This window comes from Perca flavescens, chromosome 21 (assembly GCF_004354835.1).
Source record: "Perca flavescens isolate YP-PL-M2 chromosome 21, PFLA_1.0, whole genome shotgun sequence".
Taxonomy (NCBI): domain Eukaryota; kingdom Metazoa; phylum Chordata; class Actinopteri; order Perciformes; family Percidae; genus Perca; species Perca flavescens.
The window spans coordinates 7,012,674-7,028,206 of NC_041351.1; the positions used below are offsets into that span (position 1 = coordinate 7,012,674).

The 15,533-nt window shown below is 43.0% G+C and overlaps 3 protein-coding genes across 4 annotated transcripts; all 3 read left to right on the top strand.

Moving 5' to 3' along the window:
• Positions 1-346: 346 nt before the first annotated feature.
• g6pc1a.2 (glucose-6-phosphatase catalytic subunit 1a, tandem duplicate 2) lies at positions 347-3,180 on the top strand. Its single transcript, XM_028568151.1, has 5 exons — positions 347-576; positions 673-782; positions 1,568-1,688; positions 1,997-2,112; positions 2,237-3,180. The coding sequence occupies exons 1-5, from the start codon at positions 347-349 to the stop codon at positions 2,737-2,739; spliced, it is 1,080 nt and encodes a 359-aa protein (XP_028423952.1). The 3' UTR covers positions 2,740-3,180.
• Positions 3,181-4,698: 1,518 nt separating this feature from the next.
• LOC114548028 (uncharacterized) lies at positions 4,699-8,209 on the top strand. The gene is made up of 7 exons (XM_028567673.1): positions 4,699-4,842; positions 4,935-4,993; positions 5,391-5,987; positions 6,392-6,802; positions 7,077-7,487; positions 7,581-8,028; positions 8,123-8,209. Exons 1-7 carry the CDS (start codon positions 4,718-4,720, stop codon positions 8,124-8,126), a joined length of 2,055 nt encoding a protein of 684 aa, XP_028423474.1. The 5' UTR covers positions 4,699-4,717; the 3' UTR covers positions 8,127-8,209.
• A 2,673-nt stretch (positions 8,210-10,882) lies between these two features.
• On the top strand, positions 10,883-15,158 carry LOC114548177 (zinc finger protein 2 homolog). Of its 2 annotated transcripts, XM_028567962.1 has the most exons (4): positions 10,883-11,125; positions 12,419-12,604; positions 12,711-12,761; positions 13,042-15,158. In XM_028567962.1, the coding sequence occupies exons 1-4, from the start codon at positions 11,020-11,022 to the stop codon at positions 14,607-14,609; spliced, it is 1,911 nt and encodes a 636-aa protein (XP_028423763.1). In that variant the 5' UTR covers positions 10,883-11,019; the 3' UTR covers positions 14,610-15,158. The 2 variants fall into 2 exon arrangements, with proteins under 2 accessions (XP_028423763.1, XP_028423764.1); XM_028567963.1 differs by lacking the exon at positions 12,711-12,761.
• Positions 15,159-15,533: the final 375 nt, after the last annotated feature.

Here is a 15,533-nt window from a genome sequence, read left to right on the forward strand (position 1 = left end):
TACAATGAAAAGAAAATGTTATTCTGCAAACTGTTGTGAAATACAGCCATTGGTCAACTGACATCCTATCTGTGCTGCGTATAGTAGTTTAGTGACAGAGATACCAATTGACGTTTTGTTTTCCCGCTATCTTTTCAACCTGTTTGTGTGGCAAACCTCCCAAACTCCCCTCACTCCCGGTGTTTTATTACACATGTGCAAGGTCCAACGTTCATCGTGAGCATGCGTTTGAATGGTGGGTCCCTCTGGTATAAAACCAACCAGCTGTGTTACTGATAGCAACAAGCTTGTTTTTTAGTCACACAGCACCAGACTGAGATCTCTCTCCCTCTCTCTTGAGGCAAAGATGAACGCTATCATGGACGCCATGCAGGGTTTTGGTGTGAGCACCACCCACTACCTGCAGACCAACTATCAGGATGCCCAGGGCTTGTTTCTCTGGGTCTCCTGGGCGGCAGACCTCAGGAACACCTTCTTCATCTTCTTCCCGCTTTGGTTTCAGCTGCGTTCTTCAGTGGCCATCAAGCTCATCTGGGTGGCTGTGATCGGAGACTGGCTTAACTTGGTGTTCAAATGGTAAGTCAAGTCAATCTTTGAGCTAGACATTTTTCAAATGTCCTCACCATTTGTATAGACCATAATGGAGTGCATGTGTAATGTTGTCTTCTTCAGGATTCTGTTTGGGGAGAGGCCTTACTGGTGGGTCCATGAGACGGCTCATTATGCAAACTCAGTTCGTCCTCACATTGAGCAGTATCCAATGACCTGTGAGACCGGCCCAGGTGAGAAATTACGCTGTTCATGCATGGCTGGATGTGCTGAGGGGCCAAAAATGAGCTGCAAACAAAAGTTGCAAGTAATTAAATTACCACAAACCAGTTACCAGCTTTGCTCTAATGCACAGGTTTTGTCTTTAATCAGAATAAGTACTCAAAACCTTATGTAAAAGTGCCAATACAACACTGTGAATATAATATTTTACAAGTAAAAGCCCTGCAATCAGAAGTGTACTTAAGTAAAAATGCATAAATATAATCAGCAAATGTGTACTTAAAGTAAAAGTACTTGGTCCCGGTGACTGATAAATTAACAAACATTATTAGATTGTTCATTTTATACGTAGCATCTAACTGTTGTAGCTGGTCCAGGTGGAGCTAGTTTTAGTTTTTTTTTTATATACAGTTAGGCAGTTGCACAAATCTGCATTCATTCAACTGTGGATTTGCTAAAAATTCATAAACATACTGAAACCAACTGGACAATGTTTTTTTTATGAGGTTTTATATTGTATTTTGTATGCTTAAAATATGTTTAAAATGTAAAATCTTGATTTGAAAGGTAACTAGTAATAGTAGTACATTTCCCTCTTAAATGTAGTGGAGTAGTAGCATAAAATAGAAATGCTCATGTAAAGTAAAAGTACCTCAATGTTGTACTGTACTTAGTTAGAGTCATCACTGTTTCTAATAGTAGTAGTAGCATTAAAATGAGGCAAATGCTCCTCATTCATTCATTCATTAATGAATCAGTCACTGATATCCACCCTCTGTGCGTGTGTGCTATCCAGGCAGCCCCTCTGGCCACGCCATGGGTGCTGCAGGAGTCTACTACACCCTGGTGACCTCCATCCTCGCCATCATGACCAGCAAGAAGAAATATGGAAGCAAGAAATCCACCAACAAGGACCGGTGAGTCCGAAAACAAACGTTGACCCCATCGATGTCTGTGTTGTTTACCATTTTCTTCCACCCAGAGCTTATCATTGTGGACACACTATCTGTTCTGTGCCGTGGTTGATCATTGATGCCTGAGAACTATTTGTCGGAAAGGTGGAGATTATGCAACACTTATTTTGACGTCCAGGCAGCTGAAGTTCTCATGACTGTGTTAATTGTTATATTGCTTTAAAAGCTTGACTTGTTTTGATTCTCAAGTGCCGAACCTTTCGTTTTCAAAATAGAATAATCAAAGTTGTCCGATTTTGTTTCGTTGACAGGTATCTGAAGGCTGTTTTGTGGACTCTGTTTTGGGGAGTCCAGCTGTGTGTCTGCCTCTCCAGGGTCTTCATCGCCGCCCACTTCCCCCACCAGGTCATCGCTGGTGTTATCACAGGTCCGTATGGAAATACGATTAAATACCCCCATGGGGGAATAGACTGAGAACAACTGTCCATCCTGTGCGGTTATGTTTACTATGTACCACAATATATTGACCTAGACATTTCAATGGATTCTAGGTATAATCGTGGCTGAAGCCTTCGACAGAACTCAGTGGATCTACAGCGCCAGCATGAAGAAATACTTCTACACGACTCTCTTCTTGACCTCCTTTGCTGTTGGCTTCTACGTCATCCTCAAAGCTCTGGGTGTGGACCTGCTGTGGACCCTGGAGAAAGCCCAGAAGTGGTGCGTGAGGGCAGAGTGGGTGCACCTGGACAGCACGCCCTTCGCCAGCCTCCTGCGTAACATGGGCACCCTGTTCGGCCTGGGCCTGGGCCTGCACTCGCCCCTCTACACTGAGACCAAGAAGAGCAGCAGCACGTTGGTCAAAGCAGGGTGCGTCATCAGCTCTCTGTTCCTGCTGCACCTGTTTGACTCCTTCAAGCCTCCCACGCACACTGCAGCCCTCTTTTACCTGCTTTCCTTCTGCAAAAGCGCCACAGTGCCTCTGGTCACTGTAAGTATCATCCCGTACTGCGTGAACGGAGCTCTGAGCCTGCAGAACAAAAAGGGAGTGTGAGCAGTGAACTCAGATTAAACAGACTAATGAAATGGAGGCTCTTCCGGGTAAGAAAAACAAAAACACTTTCCTCTGGTGCTTATTGCATTCGTATGTCCAACTGATCCTCAGGAAAAGCCTTTAAGATCGATGGGAAATTGTGACTGCCGGTGTGATTTAGACACTGAACTCTGTGAGCGCTCCAGGATGCCCAGTGGCACTTACAAAGACCGATCCTGAATTTAGCAAAATATGATAATTGCCATTGTTTCAGAGTCCTGGAAAAGGATAGACGATGAACACGTGAGCTGCAGTTGCTGTGTAAACCTCACTTCAAAGACAATCAGTCAGACAACAGTCACTCAAAGCACTCATATTTCAACTGTATTAGTAATGTATTTTAAATGGTATAGAAAGTATTTTTGAAACTGTTTTGAATATTTTTAATAAAAAATATCTTGAAAATGTATTAAATGACTTGGTTCATATTTTACTGGACTGGACTAAACAGTCCCATCATTATTTAGGTTATAGTAATCCGTAAATAGTCCCCACTCCCCAGTGGTGGAATAACTAGTGGGATCTATTACTTAAGTAAAAGTACCTCAATGTAAAAATATTCCATCACATACAAAAGCACTGCATTCAAATTTTACTCAGGTAAAGAAACAGCAAAATATACTTCATCTATCAAAAGTAAAAGAACTCAACAAAATGGAACATCTCAGTGTTATTATATTTTTTTTTTCATTGTAAATATATAACTGATTAAAGTGGAGCTATTTTTGACTACTTTATATACTGTTTGGTAGTGTACTCTATAGCATTGCATGCTATTTTAAACTGATCATATGCATTACATGTACAATCTTGATCTTCAAACTAACTAACAGAAAATACATGCACACATGACCCCTATCCAGAAATCCCATGTCCGATTTTGGCTGTTGTATAACATCATAAAAGATAAAGATAGCATTTTGGTCAAGTCAGAGTAAACTATAAATCATTAACTCAGCCCCAGAGCCCTGGCCTTTAGCCTGACATGCTGCGATGACATAGATCCACACGTCATTCAAATGTCTGGCCGACGGTGCAAGCTGAACATTCAATATTTGTCAGTTTGTGTTTTGCAGAATACACACATGACATCCCTGGTGAACACTGAGTTATTGAAAAGTGTGAATTTTATGCCAACGTAGTCATCCTGTGTCAGTCTTACTACAAAATTTGGCCTGTAATAACATAAAAACAGACTTTATATGCTTTATATGCTGTAAGTGTGGCATATAGGGTAATTATGTGTATTTGTCCCCTTAGCTAGCTACTTTTATGTGTTATTTTATATACAGTACATGTATTTTGTATATTTACTGATACCCCCTATTTCATTTATTTCTAATTTGAGTATTAAAGGTTCAGTCTGTGTCTTTTATAAACATAACTCCTTGTCATATTTGCTCTTGTCTGCTTTAGAATAGATAAGCAGTGTAGCCAGACGATAGTTGAGTGCTGATACAGCCCTGTTGAGCAATAATCTGTGTGATTTAATCTACATTTGTTTATCAGTGTCTGTTTTTAACACAATATGCTTACACGTTGTCCTGATTAATATTGCAGGAGACACTCGGGTGAATGCTGAGACCTGCACGACGCGGGCATATGTGTGCCAATTACAAATATCATATATGTTAACAACAAACACTTCTGATGATTCAAAAATTTTTAACTCAAGTTTTTGTCCACGTTGTGAATAGTTTCTGTGTTTTTATGTGTTGCTTTTGTTGTGATGTAAAGCACTTTGTGATGCTGTTCTAGAAAGGCGTATTTTATGCCACTTTATACTTTATACTATATTTTAGAGTTAGGCCTAAATGTTGTACTGTTTTTTTACTCCACTAATACTTACTTTTTAGATTATAAAATATGAGAATGTAAATACTCTCTGCCACCACTTGAAACAGGCTACAGAGACTGATTGGGGTGCAGGTGTCAATCAATGAGTTTAATTAGTGCAGAGAGCATGTGGAGCACCAGTATAGCTACATTTGCTTCACAGCACAAAGCACAATCCTCAAAGGCAGCTGTGGACAAGTCAAACATGGTGTATGGACTGTCTTCAAGGTGAGTCAAATGGGTTTATACAATATATACAATGACTGCTCAAGTTCTATCCCTTAGGGGAAAAACTTGTTGTTTCTGTTGCTATCTTACAGGGTTTCTTGGATCTGTCTGCTGTTGTTTAGCAATAGTGCTTGTTTTCCTGCACCAAAAGGTAAAGTTCCCTTTTTACGGTCTATCCGACAACTTAACCACACAGATGACTTGTAAAGTTATGACAGATTTTCAAGAGTCGAGAAACTAAGAAAATAGCTCTAAAATTTCTGAGTTTTATGGTGATTGTGTTTTGTAATTGCACTTCATTTTAAATTGGACTTATCTTCATGCTTCTTCATCTATGTTGTGGAAATTCAAACAATGCGCAAAACTGACTAGTTTCCAAACATTCTCAAACTTCTTGGTTGAAAAGGGCATTGAGCTTTCATGATTTAGATTTTAGGAAGTTGCAAAATGCTATTCTTACTAATGGTCAAGGTATTAAAAACTAAAAACTTCTGGTTTAAGCATGTATTGGATGCAAAAGTTGCCTCTACATAAAAATCTCTGTCCAGGCTACAGATACCCCTACACTGCTACCTGGGGCTCTGATGGTAGAACTGTTCCTGAATTAAACCTTCAGTCTGAAGGCTCACGTCCTCCTCTGGTGAACCTGCAGTATGGCCCATCTGCTAATTATCAGCACCCTGAGGCAGACCCCCAACAGGCCAGCTCTCCCACTGGAAACCAGTCCCCATCAAGAGTAGGCACTCTCAGTGTAGCTGCAGGCTTGTCACCAAGTTATGAGCCAAACAGTTTTATTGTGAGTTATGATTCCAGCTCTAACAAACCCGCCAGTACTCTTTCCCAAGGTGCAGGGTATTTCAGCCCTACTGCTCGTCCTCTTCCGCCTACTGACACAAGGAAGAAGACTCCTAGCTTCTCTGGGCAGTCTCAGTCTGTTGCTGGTCCCAGTGGAAACGCCAATATGGATTCAATTGGGTCTGCATCCGACCCAGTCTACCAGGCTTCTCAAGCATACCCTAATGCTGGGGACATGGTCACAACCTTGGACTTTGAAGGACCTGTTCCTTACGTCCGTGCTCCTGCAACCTACACCTATAATGCTGGATCTTCTCCTTATGCCAACAAGCACCCTGCAACACAAGGCGGTAAGTCTCCCAACAATCCTTATGCTTGACATTAACTGCTGTCCTGGACAAATCTCTTTGATTTCAGGTCAAAGAAGTAGGGCTGCAACTAACGATGATTTTCATTGTCTATTAATCTGTCTATTTTCTCAATTAGTAGTTTGGTCTACAAAATAGTGAAAAATGTCTGTTTCCAAAGCCCAAGTTGATGTCTTCAAATGTCTTTTGTCCACAACTCAATTATTCAGTATTCTGTCATAGAGGAGAAAAACAAATATTCAGTTTAGAAGCTGGAATCAGAACTGTTTCACTTTTTATTTCATGAAAAAAAAATACTCAAACAGATTTCTTTTTTTAAAATGTATTTTATTTTTATTTTTTTATCAAAATAGTTGCCAATTTAACTAATTGATTCATCTTTGCAGCTCTTCAAAGAAGTCGTAACACTGCTGCCGCAGGCTGGCTTGATGACAGATCTTTTCCCTATGGCGAGGCTCCTACAAGCTTCAGGTTTGGTGCTGAAACTTACGCCACCGCTCCTGTAACCTACAACTTTGGTGATGGAGCTGCTTCCCTGGGTGCAGGGTATGTCAGCCCTACTGCTCGTCCTCTTCCACGTACCGGCGCTCCAAGCTTCTCTTTCCGGTCTCAGTCTGTTGATGGAACCAGTGGAAATTCCAATATGGGTTCAAGTGGGGCAGCAGCTTCTGCTGGGGACATGGTCACAACCTTGGACTTAGGTGATGGACCTGTTTCTTACATCAGTGCTCCCGCAACCTACACCCATAATGCTGGATCGTATCCTTATGCCAACAAGCGCCCTGCAACACAAGATGGTAAGTCTCCCAACAGTCTTAATTATTTTTAGCTCTCCTGTGTACAGCCCTATTTTGCAAAGAAAAAGATGTCTTGCTATCCAAACACTGAGCAATTGACTTCAAGGCATCAAGACCATTTCATTACAGAATTCTTTTGGCAAGCCTTCTTTGTTACTTTTTCTTTACTGAACTACAATGACTAATAAACCTTAGCATGTTAAGATTAGGTGCTTGTTTAAAGCTTGAATATTTAACTTGACACATTTTTGCTTCAATCTATCTTTGGTTTCAGGTCAAGCAGGTCGTAACACTGCTGCCCCCGGTAAGCTTTATGATGGACCTGTTTCCTACTGGTATCCTTATGCTGCCACTCCTGCAACCTACAACTCTGGTGATGCTGCTTCCCAGGGTGTAGGGTACATCGGGCCTACTGCTCATACTCTTCCACGCACTGGGAAGAAGACTCCTGGCTTCTTTGTGCAGTCTCAGTCTGTTGCTGGTACCAGTGGCAATTCCAAAATGGGTTTTGGTGGGGGGGCATCAGGCCCAGTCTATTGGGCTTCTCCAGCATACCCTCCTGCTAGGAACATGCCTACAACCTTGGACTTTGATGGACCTGTTCCTTACATCGGTGCTCCTGCAACCTACACCTATAATGCTGGATCTTATCCTTATGCCAACAAGCACCCAGCAACACAAGGCGGTAAGTCTCACAATACTTAGCTTTGTTCTGAAGCTTGACAAACTTTATTCCTGCTCTCCTGGACAAATTCAGCTTGAATCTCTTTGGTTTCAGGTCAAACAAGTCGTAACTCAGCTGCTGACGGTGGGCTAGATGGACCTATTCCTTACGGCAGTGCTCCTACAAGTTTCAGGTTTGGTGTTGCACCTTTTCCTAACCCTGCTCCTGCAACCTCCAACTATGTAGACGGAGCTGCTTCTGCCCCTGGCCTTCCTTGGGCCTCGCAGCCCGAAAGGGAAACCGACTCCTTGTTTCCAGACTTTGGCATCTCTGCATTTGAGTCTCAGACCATGCTGGGCAAGAGTGAGATCCCTCTGCCGCCGCCTTCATCCTACATAATTCAATCCAGAAATGGCTACCAGCAAGCACCAGAAGCCCTTTCCAATAGTAAGCACTCCACAGAGTACTCTGATCCACCAGTATTTGACTACAAGGCTGTCAAAGCACCACCCAAGACTCCACCAGTGACTGGGGTCCAAGGGAGTAATGAACAACCAATGAGGTAAAAGGAACTGAAGTTAAGCGGTTGTATAATGTTGTTTTTTTTTTTTTTTATATTATATCATGACTAACCTGACTTTTGCCTTGTTTTGCAGGTGAACTTGATGACTGTGAGCTTCCTGGAACTGTTTACATGTTTGAAAGTCTTAACGAAAGATTAATAAAAAATCTGACCATGAAAACTTGTTTGTGCTTTTGTCATTAACCATACAAGGTTCTTGTGATTTATGCCATCTGAAATTAAGGGAAATACACAGAACCTTATTTAACCAGGTAAGTAATTTTTCAAGGGATCCCTGGCCAAGATGGCAGCAATACAAGGTTTCAACAACTCACAACACAGTAGAAAATGCATGCAAAAATTAAAACACAACCAAGCACACAGGAGTACCAGTACCTATTCCAAATGCTCTAATTGGAGCAGACAATGAAGTTGTAAAACTCTTTGCAAGTGGCCTGTTTGCCCATTTTTAGTGCCAAACTTAAGGTTTCCACAGGATGGGAGTCAAATTAAATATTCATCACATGACTGGGAAGGGAAAGGAGTCATGCTTGTGTATTTCACTAATGGATAGTTATCTTTAACCCTAATACGTTTTGTATAATGAATCTGTAAAGCACTTTAAAGGTCCCATGGCATGACAATTTCACTTTGAGGTTTTTTAACATTGAGTTCCCCTAGTCTGCCTATGGTCCCCCAGTGGCTAGAAATGGTGATAGGGGTAAACCGAGCCCTGGGTATCCTGCTCTGCCTTTGAGAATATGAAAGCTCAGATGGGCCGATCTAGAATCTTCCCTATATGACGTAAGGGGAAAGGTTACCTCCCCTTTCTCTTCTTTGCCCACCCAGAGAATTTGGCCCACCCATGAGAAAGAGCGACATCATGGCATCACATTGGGATCAAGGTATCCCAATGTGCAAAATGGAGCCAAGAAGTCCAAAAAACGGGTACCACGAAGAAGAAAGACACTGCCAAAGAAGAGGCCAAGTCACCAGACACTGCCAAAGAAGAATTACCTCACCAGAGGTGCCTCCCAAAAGGTCTGAGAAAGAAAAAGAGGCTGCTACCTCAGAGGCTACTATCTCAAAGGCTGCTCCAGCAAAAAAGCCAAAAGCTAAAAAAGCTGCAGAAAAGGTTGATATGGAAGCCTCTGATTAGAGTTTAGATTTTCTGCCTGAGCCCGAGACGAACCGTTTTTTACTATGATCGGGCCAACAGGCGGGCCGGGCCCTTGATCAAGCGTTTTTTTCATCATTACTCAATTAGCCTTATTCGGTGGGGAGCAAGCTATGCTTCTCCAGCTTATCCCATAGCTGTGGTGTAGGCCTATGTCCTGCACTGACTTGAGTGTGAGGTAAACTGTGCTGATATGTGTCTCCCCCCTCTGCAGCACTGTTGTCGGCCAGTGTGTCAGCATGCAGACCGTGGCGAAGGCCAGTATTAATTAGGTGATCGAGACAAGAAAGACTCCTATATGGTTCCAGGGCTTTGATTATGTTGCTGCCTTGATCTGTTACCCACACTATTCGGTTGAGAGTGCGGGTGAGGTTTTTTATTTATTTATTTTTTAACGTTTCTTCATTCGCATCTATTTCCGACCCATTCCATTCTGAATAAACAAACAGCGCAGTTTACTTGCTTGTCCTTGTTGCATTACCGGTATTTATTAAGATAATTCTAAACAGATTTCTGCAGTTCAAACAACTCGGAATTGTAGTTGAGAACGTCAGTTATAACGGCGCACGTATTAAATCTATTAAATCTAAGCTGAAGGCCTACCTCTGATTCAGCCGAAACTAAAGACCACCAATGGAGGCAAAGGCAGGAAATGCGACTTGGAGCAAGGCAACAATGGCCTAAAGCAGGCAGCGACGCCCCTGCTGCTAAAGCAACTGGGAGACTGCAGAATAAATGTATTGTTTTTATACTTTGTTTGCAATTAACTTTAAAAAAAAAAAAAAACCAAGGCTGAATTTTGGGAAAGAGACTTCAGATGCAGTATTAGGGGACCACTAAGGCCTATATAAAAGAGACTTCAGATACAGTATTAGGGGACCACTAAGGTCTATATAAAAGAGACTTCAGATACAGTATTAGGGGACCACTAAGGTCTATATAAAAGAGACTTCAGATACAGTATTAGGGGACCACTAAGGTCTATATAAAAGAGACTTCAGATACAGTATTAGGGGACCACTAAGGTCTATATAAAAGAGACTTCAGATACAGTATTAGGGGACCACTAAGGTCTATATAAAAGAGACTTCAGATACAGTATTAGGGGACCACTAAGGTCTATATAAAAGAGACTTCAGATACAGTATCAGGGGACCACAAAGGTCTATATAAAAGAGACTTCAGATACAGTATTAGGGGACCACTAAGGTCTATATAAAAGAGACTTCAGATACAGTATTAGGGGACCACTGAGGTCTATATAAAAGAGACTTCAGATACAGTATTAGGGGACCACTGAGGTCTATATAAAAGAGACTTCAGATACAGTATTAGGGGACCACTAAGGCCTATATAAAAGCATCCAAAAAGCAGCATGTCATAGGACCTTTAAAGCATCAAATGTGGAGTAAATCGTACAATATTCTCCTCTGATATGTAGTGGACTAAAGGTATAAAGAAGCATAAAATGAAAATACTCAAGTAAAGTAGGCCTACAAGTACTTTACATTTTTAAATCCAAAAGTACTGCGTGTTGGTACTTTTGCTGAAGTAAAGGTTGATAGTACTTCTTCCACCACTCCTGGGACACTGAACGTTGTAATACCGTTTCAGAACAGCGGGGGGCGGTGTTTTACCATCAACCGTAATATTTATAAGACGAGACGAAGAAGACGACCCCGGAAGCACTATGGCATCCACCATTGACACCACCAAAGATCCTCCCTCTGCCTCCGCTTCGTTTTGTTGTGTATCGGGGTGCTGTTGAAGCTACAACATGTCCACAGGGTGAAGGAAGCCTTCACCATCGGCCCATGATGTCTAAACTGCAGGCGGTGAAGGCGCTGGTGGCCGAGAGACTGGCGGCGGCTGCGGAGGAGATACTCAGCGCTGTCGAGAAGAAGCTGCTGCACACATCAGGTGTGTAGGTTAAACACACAAGAAACGTTTTTAATAACTAAATCATATTTGATAAGAGAAGTCAACAACCACCTGCAATCGAGGAAGTAGACCGGGGATAGTTGTAACATATTTTGACATTTCTGTCTGTATCTTTAGCCATTGCGTTCAAAATGTGATACAAACTAGTTACATGGGTCTGCTATTAAATGGAGTAGCTGTTATCTCTGCAACCCGAACAGAAAATGGATGGTTTACTCTCAAACACAAGGAGGAAAATGTTACAATTGACCCCATAGTCCGGGTTAGTTCTACCATACCCTGGGTTGACCATGAAAATAGTTTTATGACAAAAACTTAATATTGAAACTTTTATTCAACACTTCAATAACTTTTTAAACCTAATATATGTGTGTGTGTGTGTGTGTGTGTGTGTGTGTGTGTGTGTGTGTGTGTGTGTGTGTGTGTGTGTGTGTGTGGTCTATGTGAAACGCCAGGTATGCCCAGTATACCCACTAAGAAAGCTCCAGGATTTCCACATACCTACTTAAAAATGCCCAATGACACGCAACAACACACTTTCCATTATATTTTTGATTTATGTTGAATTGTCCTCTGTGTTTTTCTTCTTCACATAGGCTAAATAAAGATATTTTCCACCGTAAATTGATGCATAAAAGTTTATCGAAAACAGGAAATTAAGTCGTTGATACTCAAAACTTCCCTGGGGGGCGGGACACCCAGACAGTATATAGTCTGGCTATCACCAGACCGAGCTCAATCTTTTAAGATTGAACATTATTCTGGGGAGTCTGTATTTTCTACTGCACAAGAGGCGTGATCAACGGGCATAGTACGGGTATGAGTAAGCACATTGTGAGCATTGTATTATCCGAAGCAAAATTCCTCGTATGTGTCCTCCTACCTGGCAAATAAAGCTGATTCTGATTCATAGTTCAAATGACTCTGTACGCTACTGGATAGTCCTTCAACCAATCAGACCAACGATCTGGGTGACGTAGCAGCGACCGCAGCATCAGCGGTTTGCTGCATTTCGGTGGCCGCCATGTTGAATGTAAACAAGAAGCTGATGGTCGCTTCTCTATCGTCATCGTGTTAAACCAGCCAATAGCGCGCCAGGTGGATAAGCCAGTTTGTGATTGGTCCCCGCTGATTTGTAACGGAAGCAGGATAGATAAACGTACAGGTTTCCAGCCTGAGCTGCAGGGCGGAATCAAATCGCCGGCAGATGGGGCTGGGTTTACCCAGTCTTAACTCGTGTATATATTTTATTCCTTTTATTCCTTTCTTCAGATATGCCACCTGAAAAGCAGAGGGCAGCTGTACACAAGCGGCTGGCGGTGGTTGCTGAAGAGATCTTTAGGGTCCTGGAGATAATGATGGGCGAATACGAGGCAGAGGTCTCCAGTTCCCACAAGGAGAGCGAACGCCAACTGTTGGACATCACGTTGAAAGCGGAGGCAATTGTACAGAGAGCTGGTACGTTATGCATTAAATAATGTTTATATTGCAAGAATGATTCATTCTTCTTTTTTTCTTGCTGGTACCATTTAATTTGTCATCATTTAATAAATTTTTTCGACAGAGCACAACAAAACAATGATGCTATCCGTGCTATGCATTTTTTTTGCCATTGGTATGTAAATTTTTCATTCACCCTTGGCTAGAATTTCTTAAAAACATCTGAACAGCCTTGCAGACATGAGTAATCTGGTGCCTTTTAAAGGGATTTCAAAATATTTTGGACTGTCAAATGCTCACCCTCCATAGACTTTAAAGGTGCTGCAGAATAGAGCTTTTTGTTGTTGGTCACGCATACACTGTTGATAGGAAATATAGTTGTGGCCTTGGTGTTAGTATTTATTGCAATTTGCCGTATTTCAATGCTGAATTTTCTCTTCGATCTTTCGTTTTAGACAAACTGCCTCTCTCTGGGTCGGACTGTGAAAAGGACGTTTCCTCCGAGCAGAGCAGGAGCTCCAGTCAGCTCCAGAAAACATCAAATCCACCACAGGTTAAAGATGCGTCCACGGAGACAGACTGCAGGCCGCATCTTCGCCAAATACACAGAGCCGAAAAGGGCACTTCAACTATGATGGAAACGGAGACGCCGCCACCTAGCGACAAGGTTCTCTCATCCAACAACTCAGGAGCTGCAAGTGAAGACAATGAGAATGCGATAAATGAGAAACCTCTCAAGTCAAACAAAAGAGAACCATTTCAGATGCAAAGTCAGGGTGAGGATTGTTGCAAAATGTGTGGAAGGTCTTTCCACAAAAGTGTCACTGGGAAAAATAAAAAACCCAGCGAAAGGAAAATTCCTATAACAAACAAGAGCCACACCACGGGACAGAGTTGTTGCAGAGTTTGTGGAAAGTATTTCCGGTACAAACGTTCTTTTCTGAAACACGTGCTCACGCACGAACAGAGCTCCGACGTGTGCGGAGCCTGCGGGAAACTTCTCGACACCGACGAGAGCTTGAAGGTGCATTTACAAACCCACGGCGAAGAAAACCCCTGCAGGGACCAAACGGATGACAAACGATCGGAGGCAGAGTGCTCCGACGCTGAGAGCAGGGTGGGCGACAGCGATGAGGAATGGAAGGACGGCGAAGCCAGCGATAGTGACGAGGCCGACAGCGAGCAAGATGAGACCAAAGACCGACGTTGTTCGCCGAAGTCCAAAACGAAAGCACCAAACAAACCTAAAACTAAGGATTACAAGGATTCATCGCATTTGAAATACCGCTGCAAAGTGTGTGGCAAGCCTTTCTGCTACAGAGCCTCTTTTTTGAAGCACGTGCAAGAGGACGAGGGGGACACAGATCTTTGTGGTGTGTGTGGGAAACGTTTCGAGTCCGAGGACAGCTTAAGGCTTCACTTGCAAACTTACATCCGAACGAATGACTGTGAGGTCTGCGGCAAACACTTTGACGGCCACAAACAGCTGGAGATGCACATGAGGACCCACACGGGAGAGAAGCCGTACGTGTGCAGCGTCTGCGGCAAGGCGTTCGCTCAAAACGGGAACCTGATGGGACACATGAGAGTTCACACGGGGGAGAAGCCGTACGTTTGCAGCGTGTGCGGCCAGAACTTTAGCTTTAAAGAATACATGATGGCTCACATGAGGATCCACACGGGGGAGAAGCCGTTTCTCTGCAGCGTCTGCGGGAAGGGATTCCGACAGAGGGGGACTCTGAAAACGCACATGATGATCCACACGGGAGAGTCCACGCACCGATGCAGCGTGTGTGACAAGAAGTTCTACAAGAGCGGAGCGCTGAAGATCCACATGAGGTCGCACACGGGCGAGAAGCCGTATCTGTGCAACGTTTGTGGGAAGAGCTTCACGGCGAGCGGCTCGCTGACCAAACACATGGGCGTCCACGAGGGGGAGCGAACCCACGGCTGCCGGAAGGAGGATCTGAAAAAACCCGTTGAGACTCACGGGGACGAGTCCGCACAGCTGACGAGTCTTTAATGCCTTTTTAAAAGGAATGGTTCATCATTTTCGAGTTTTAGAATGGAAATCGTGACACCCCTAGTTGCAGCCCTGATCTCATGACATCATGTCCGTGTGTTAAATATGGAGCTGGGTAAAGGAAGTGGTTAGCCTAGCTTAGCATAAAGACTGGAAGCAGCTCGTCTAAAGTAAAAAAATAAAATACACCTAAAGATTAAAGTTAACTTATGGCGCTTAGCCACTGCTAGTAGCAACTCTGCTCGGCTCAACTCAGCCACGGTGCCTCGTCCTCCTTTTTCAACTGCAGATTTAGTACCGCCTCATGCGTGAGGCGAGCATTGCTGGTCGTCATAGCGACGCCATGACCTAACGGCCGTGACCTAACGCGACACACACAGAGAAAGGTGTGTTTTTGATTCTCGGCATGTGACAAATTTAGTTTGAAAAGAAGCCGGAGGCAGCAAAAAAAGCCACCGCTGGCTAAACGATTTAAAAATGGCGTGTTTGTTCAGGACACCCCCTGTCTGTCGCTAGCAATGATGACTCAGTGGTTAGTGATGATTCTCTCCGACCAATCAGAAGTCTGCAGGTTTTCACGTCACCTTTTGGTATCGCCTCAGCTCGCTTGGAACCTCAGCGGAGGTGATACTAAAAAAAGTACCTGTTAGCAGGTACCAGGGACTTTTTTTCTTAATGGAAAACCAAAAAAGGCGAGTAGAGTCGAGCAGGTACCATGTGATGGTAAAACACCATTATTTACACGACTGACAAACATTTTCCTAAATGCTGAACTATTCCTTTAAGTGGTACATAACATTTTACACCTCAAGGACACAAGGCTAGTTTGACATTTTTTTGACTTGCTATACACACCTGGTGTTTTTTAGTAAAACAGTTTAGAAACACTGTTTATATTAAATATTAGCAGGTGTGTAGACTTAC

Coding starts and splice junctions, on each gene's coding strand:
- LOC114548177 (XM_028567962.1), top strand. CDS start 11,020: ATGATGTCTAAACTGCAGGCGGTGAAGGCGCTGGTGGCCGAGAGACTG. Junction 12,605..12,710: donor GGCAATTGTACAGAGAGCTG/GTACGTTATGCA, acceptor TTTTTTCGACAG/AGCACAACAAAACAATGATG. Junction 12,762..13,041: donor ATGCATTTTTTTTGCCATTG/GTATGTAAATTT, acceptor CTTTCGTTTTAG/ACAAACTGCCTCTCTCTGGG.
- g6pc1a.2 (XM_028568151.1), top strand. CDS start 347: ATGAACGCTATCATGGACGCCATGCAGGGTTTTGGTGTGAGCACCACC. Junction 577..672: donor CTTAACTTGGTGTTCAAATG/GTAAGTCAAGTC, acceptor TGTCTTCTTCAG/GATTCTGTTTGGGGAGAGGC. Junction 783..1,567: donor GACCTGTGAGACCGGCCCAG/GTGAGAAATTAC, acceptor TGTGCTATCCAG/GCAGCCCCTCTGGCCACGCC.
- LOC114548028 (XM_028567673.1), top strand. CDS start 4,718: ATGAGTTTAATTAGTGCAGAGAGCATGTGGAGCACCAGTATAGCTACA. Junction 4,843..4,934: donor GTGTATGGACTGTCTTCAAG/GTGAGTCAAATG, acceptor GCTATCTTACAG/GGTTTCTTGGATCTGTCTGC. Junction 5,988..6,391: donor GCACCCTGCAACACAAGGCG/GTAAGTCTCCCA, acceptor TCATCTTTGCAG/CTCTTCAAAGAAGTCGTAAC.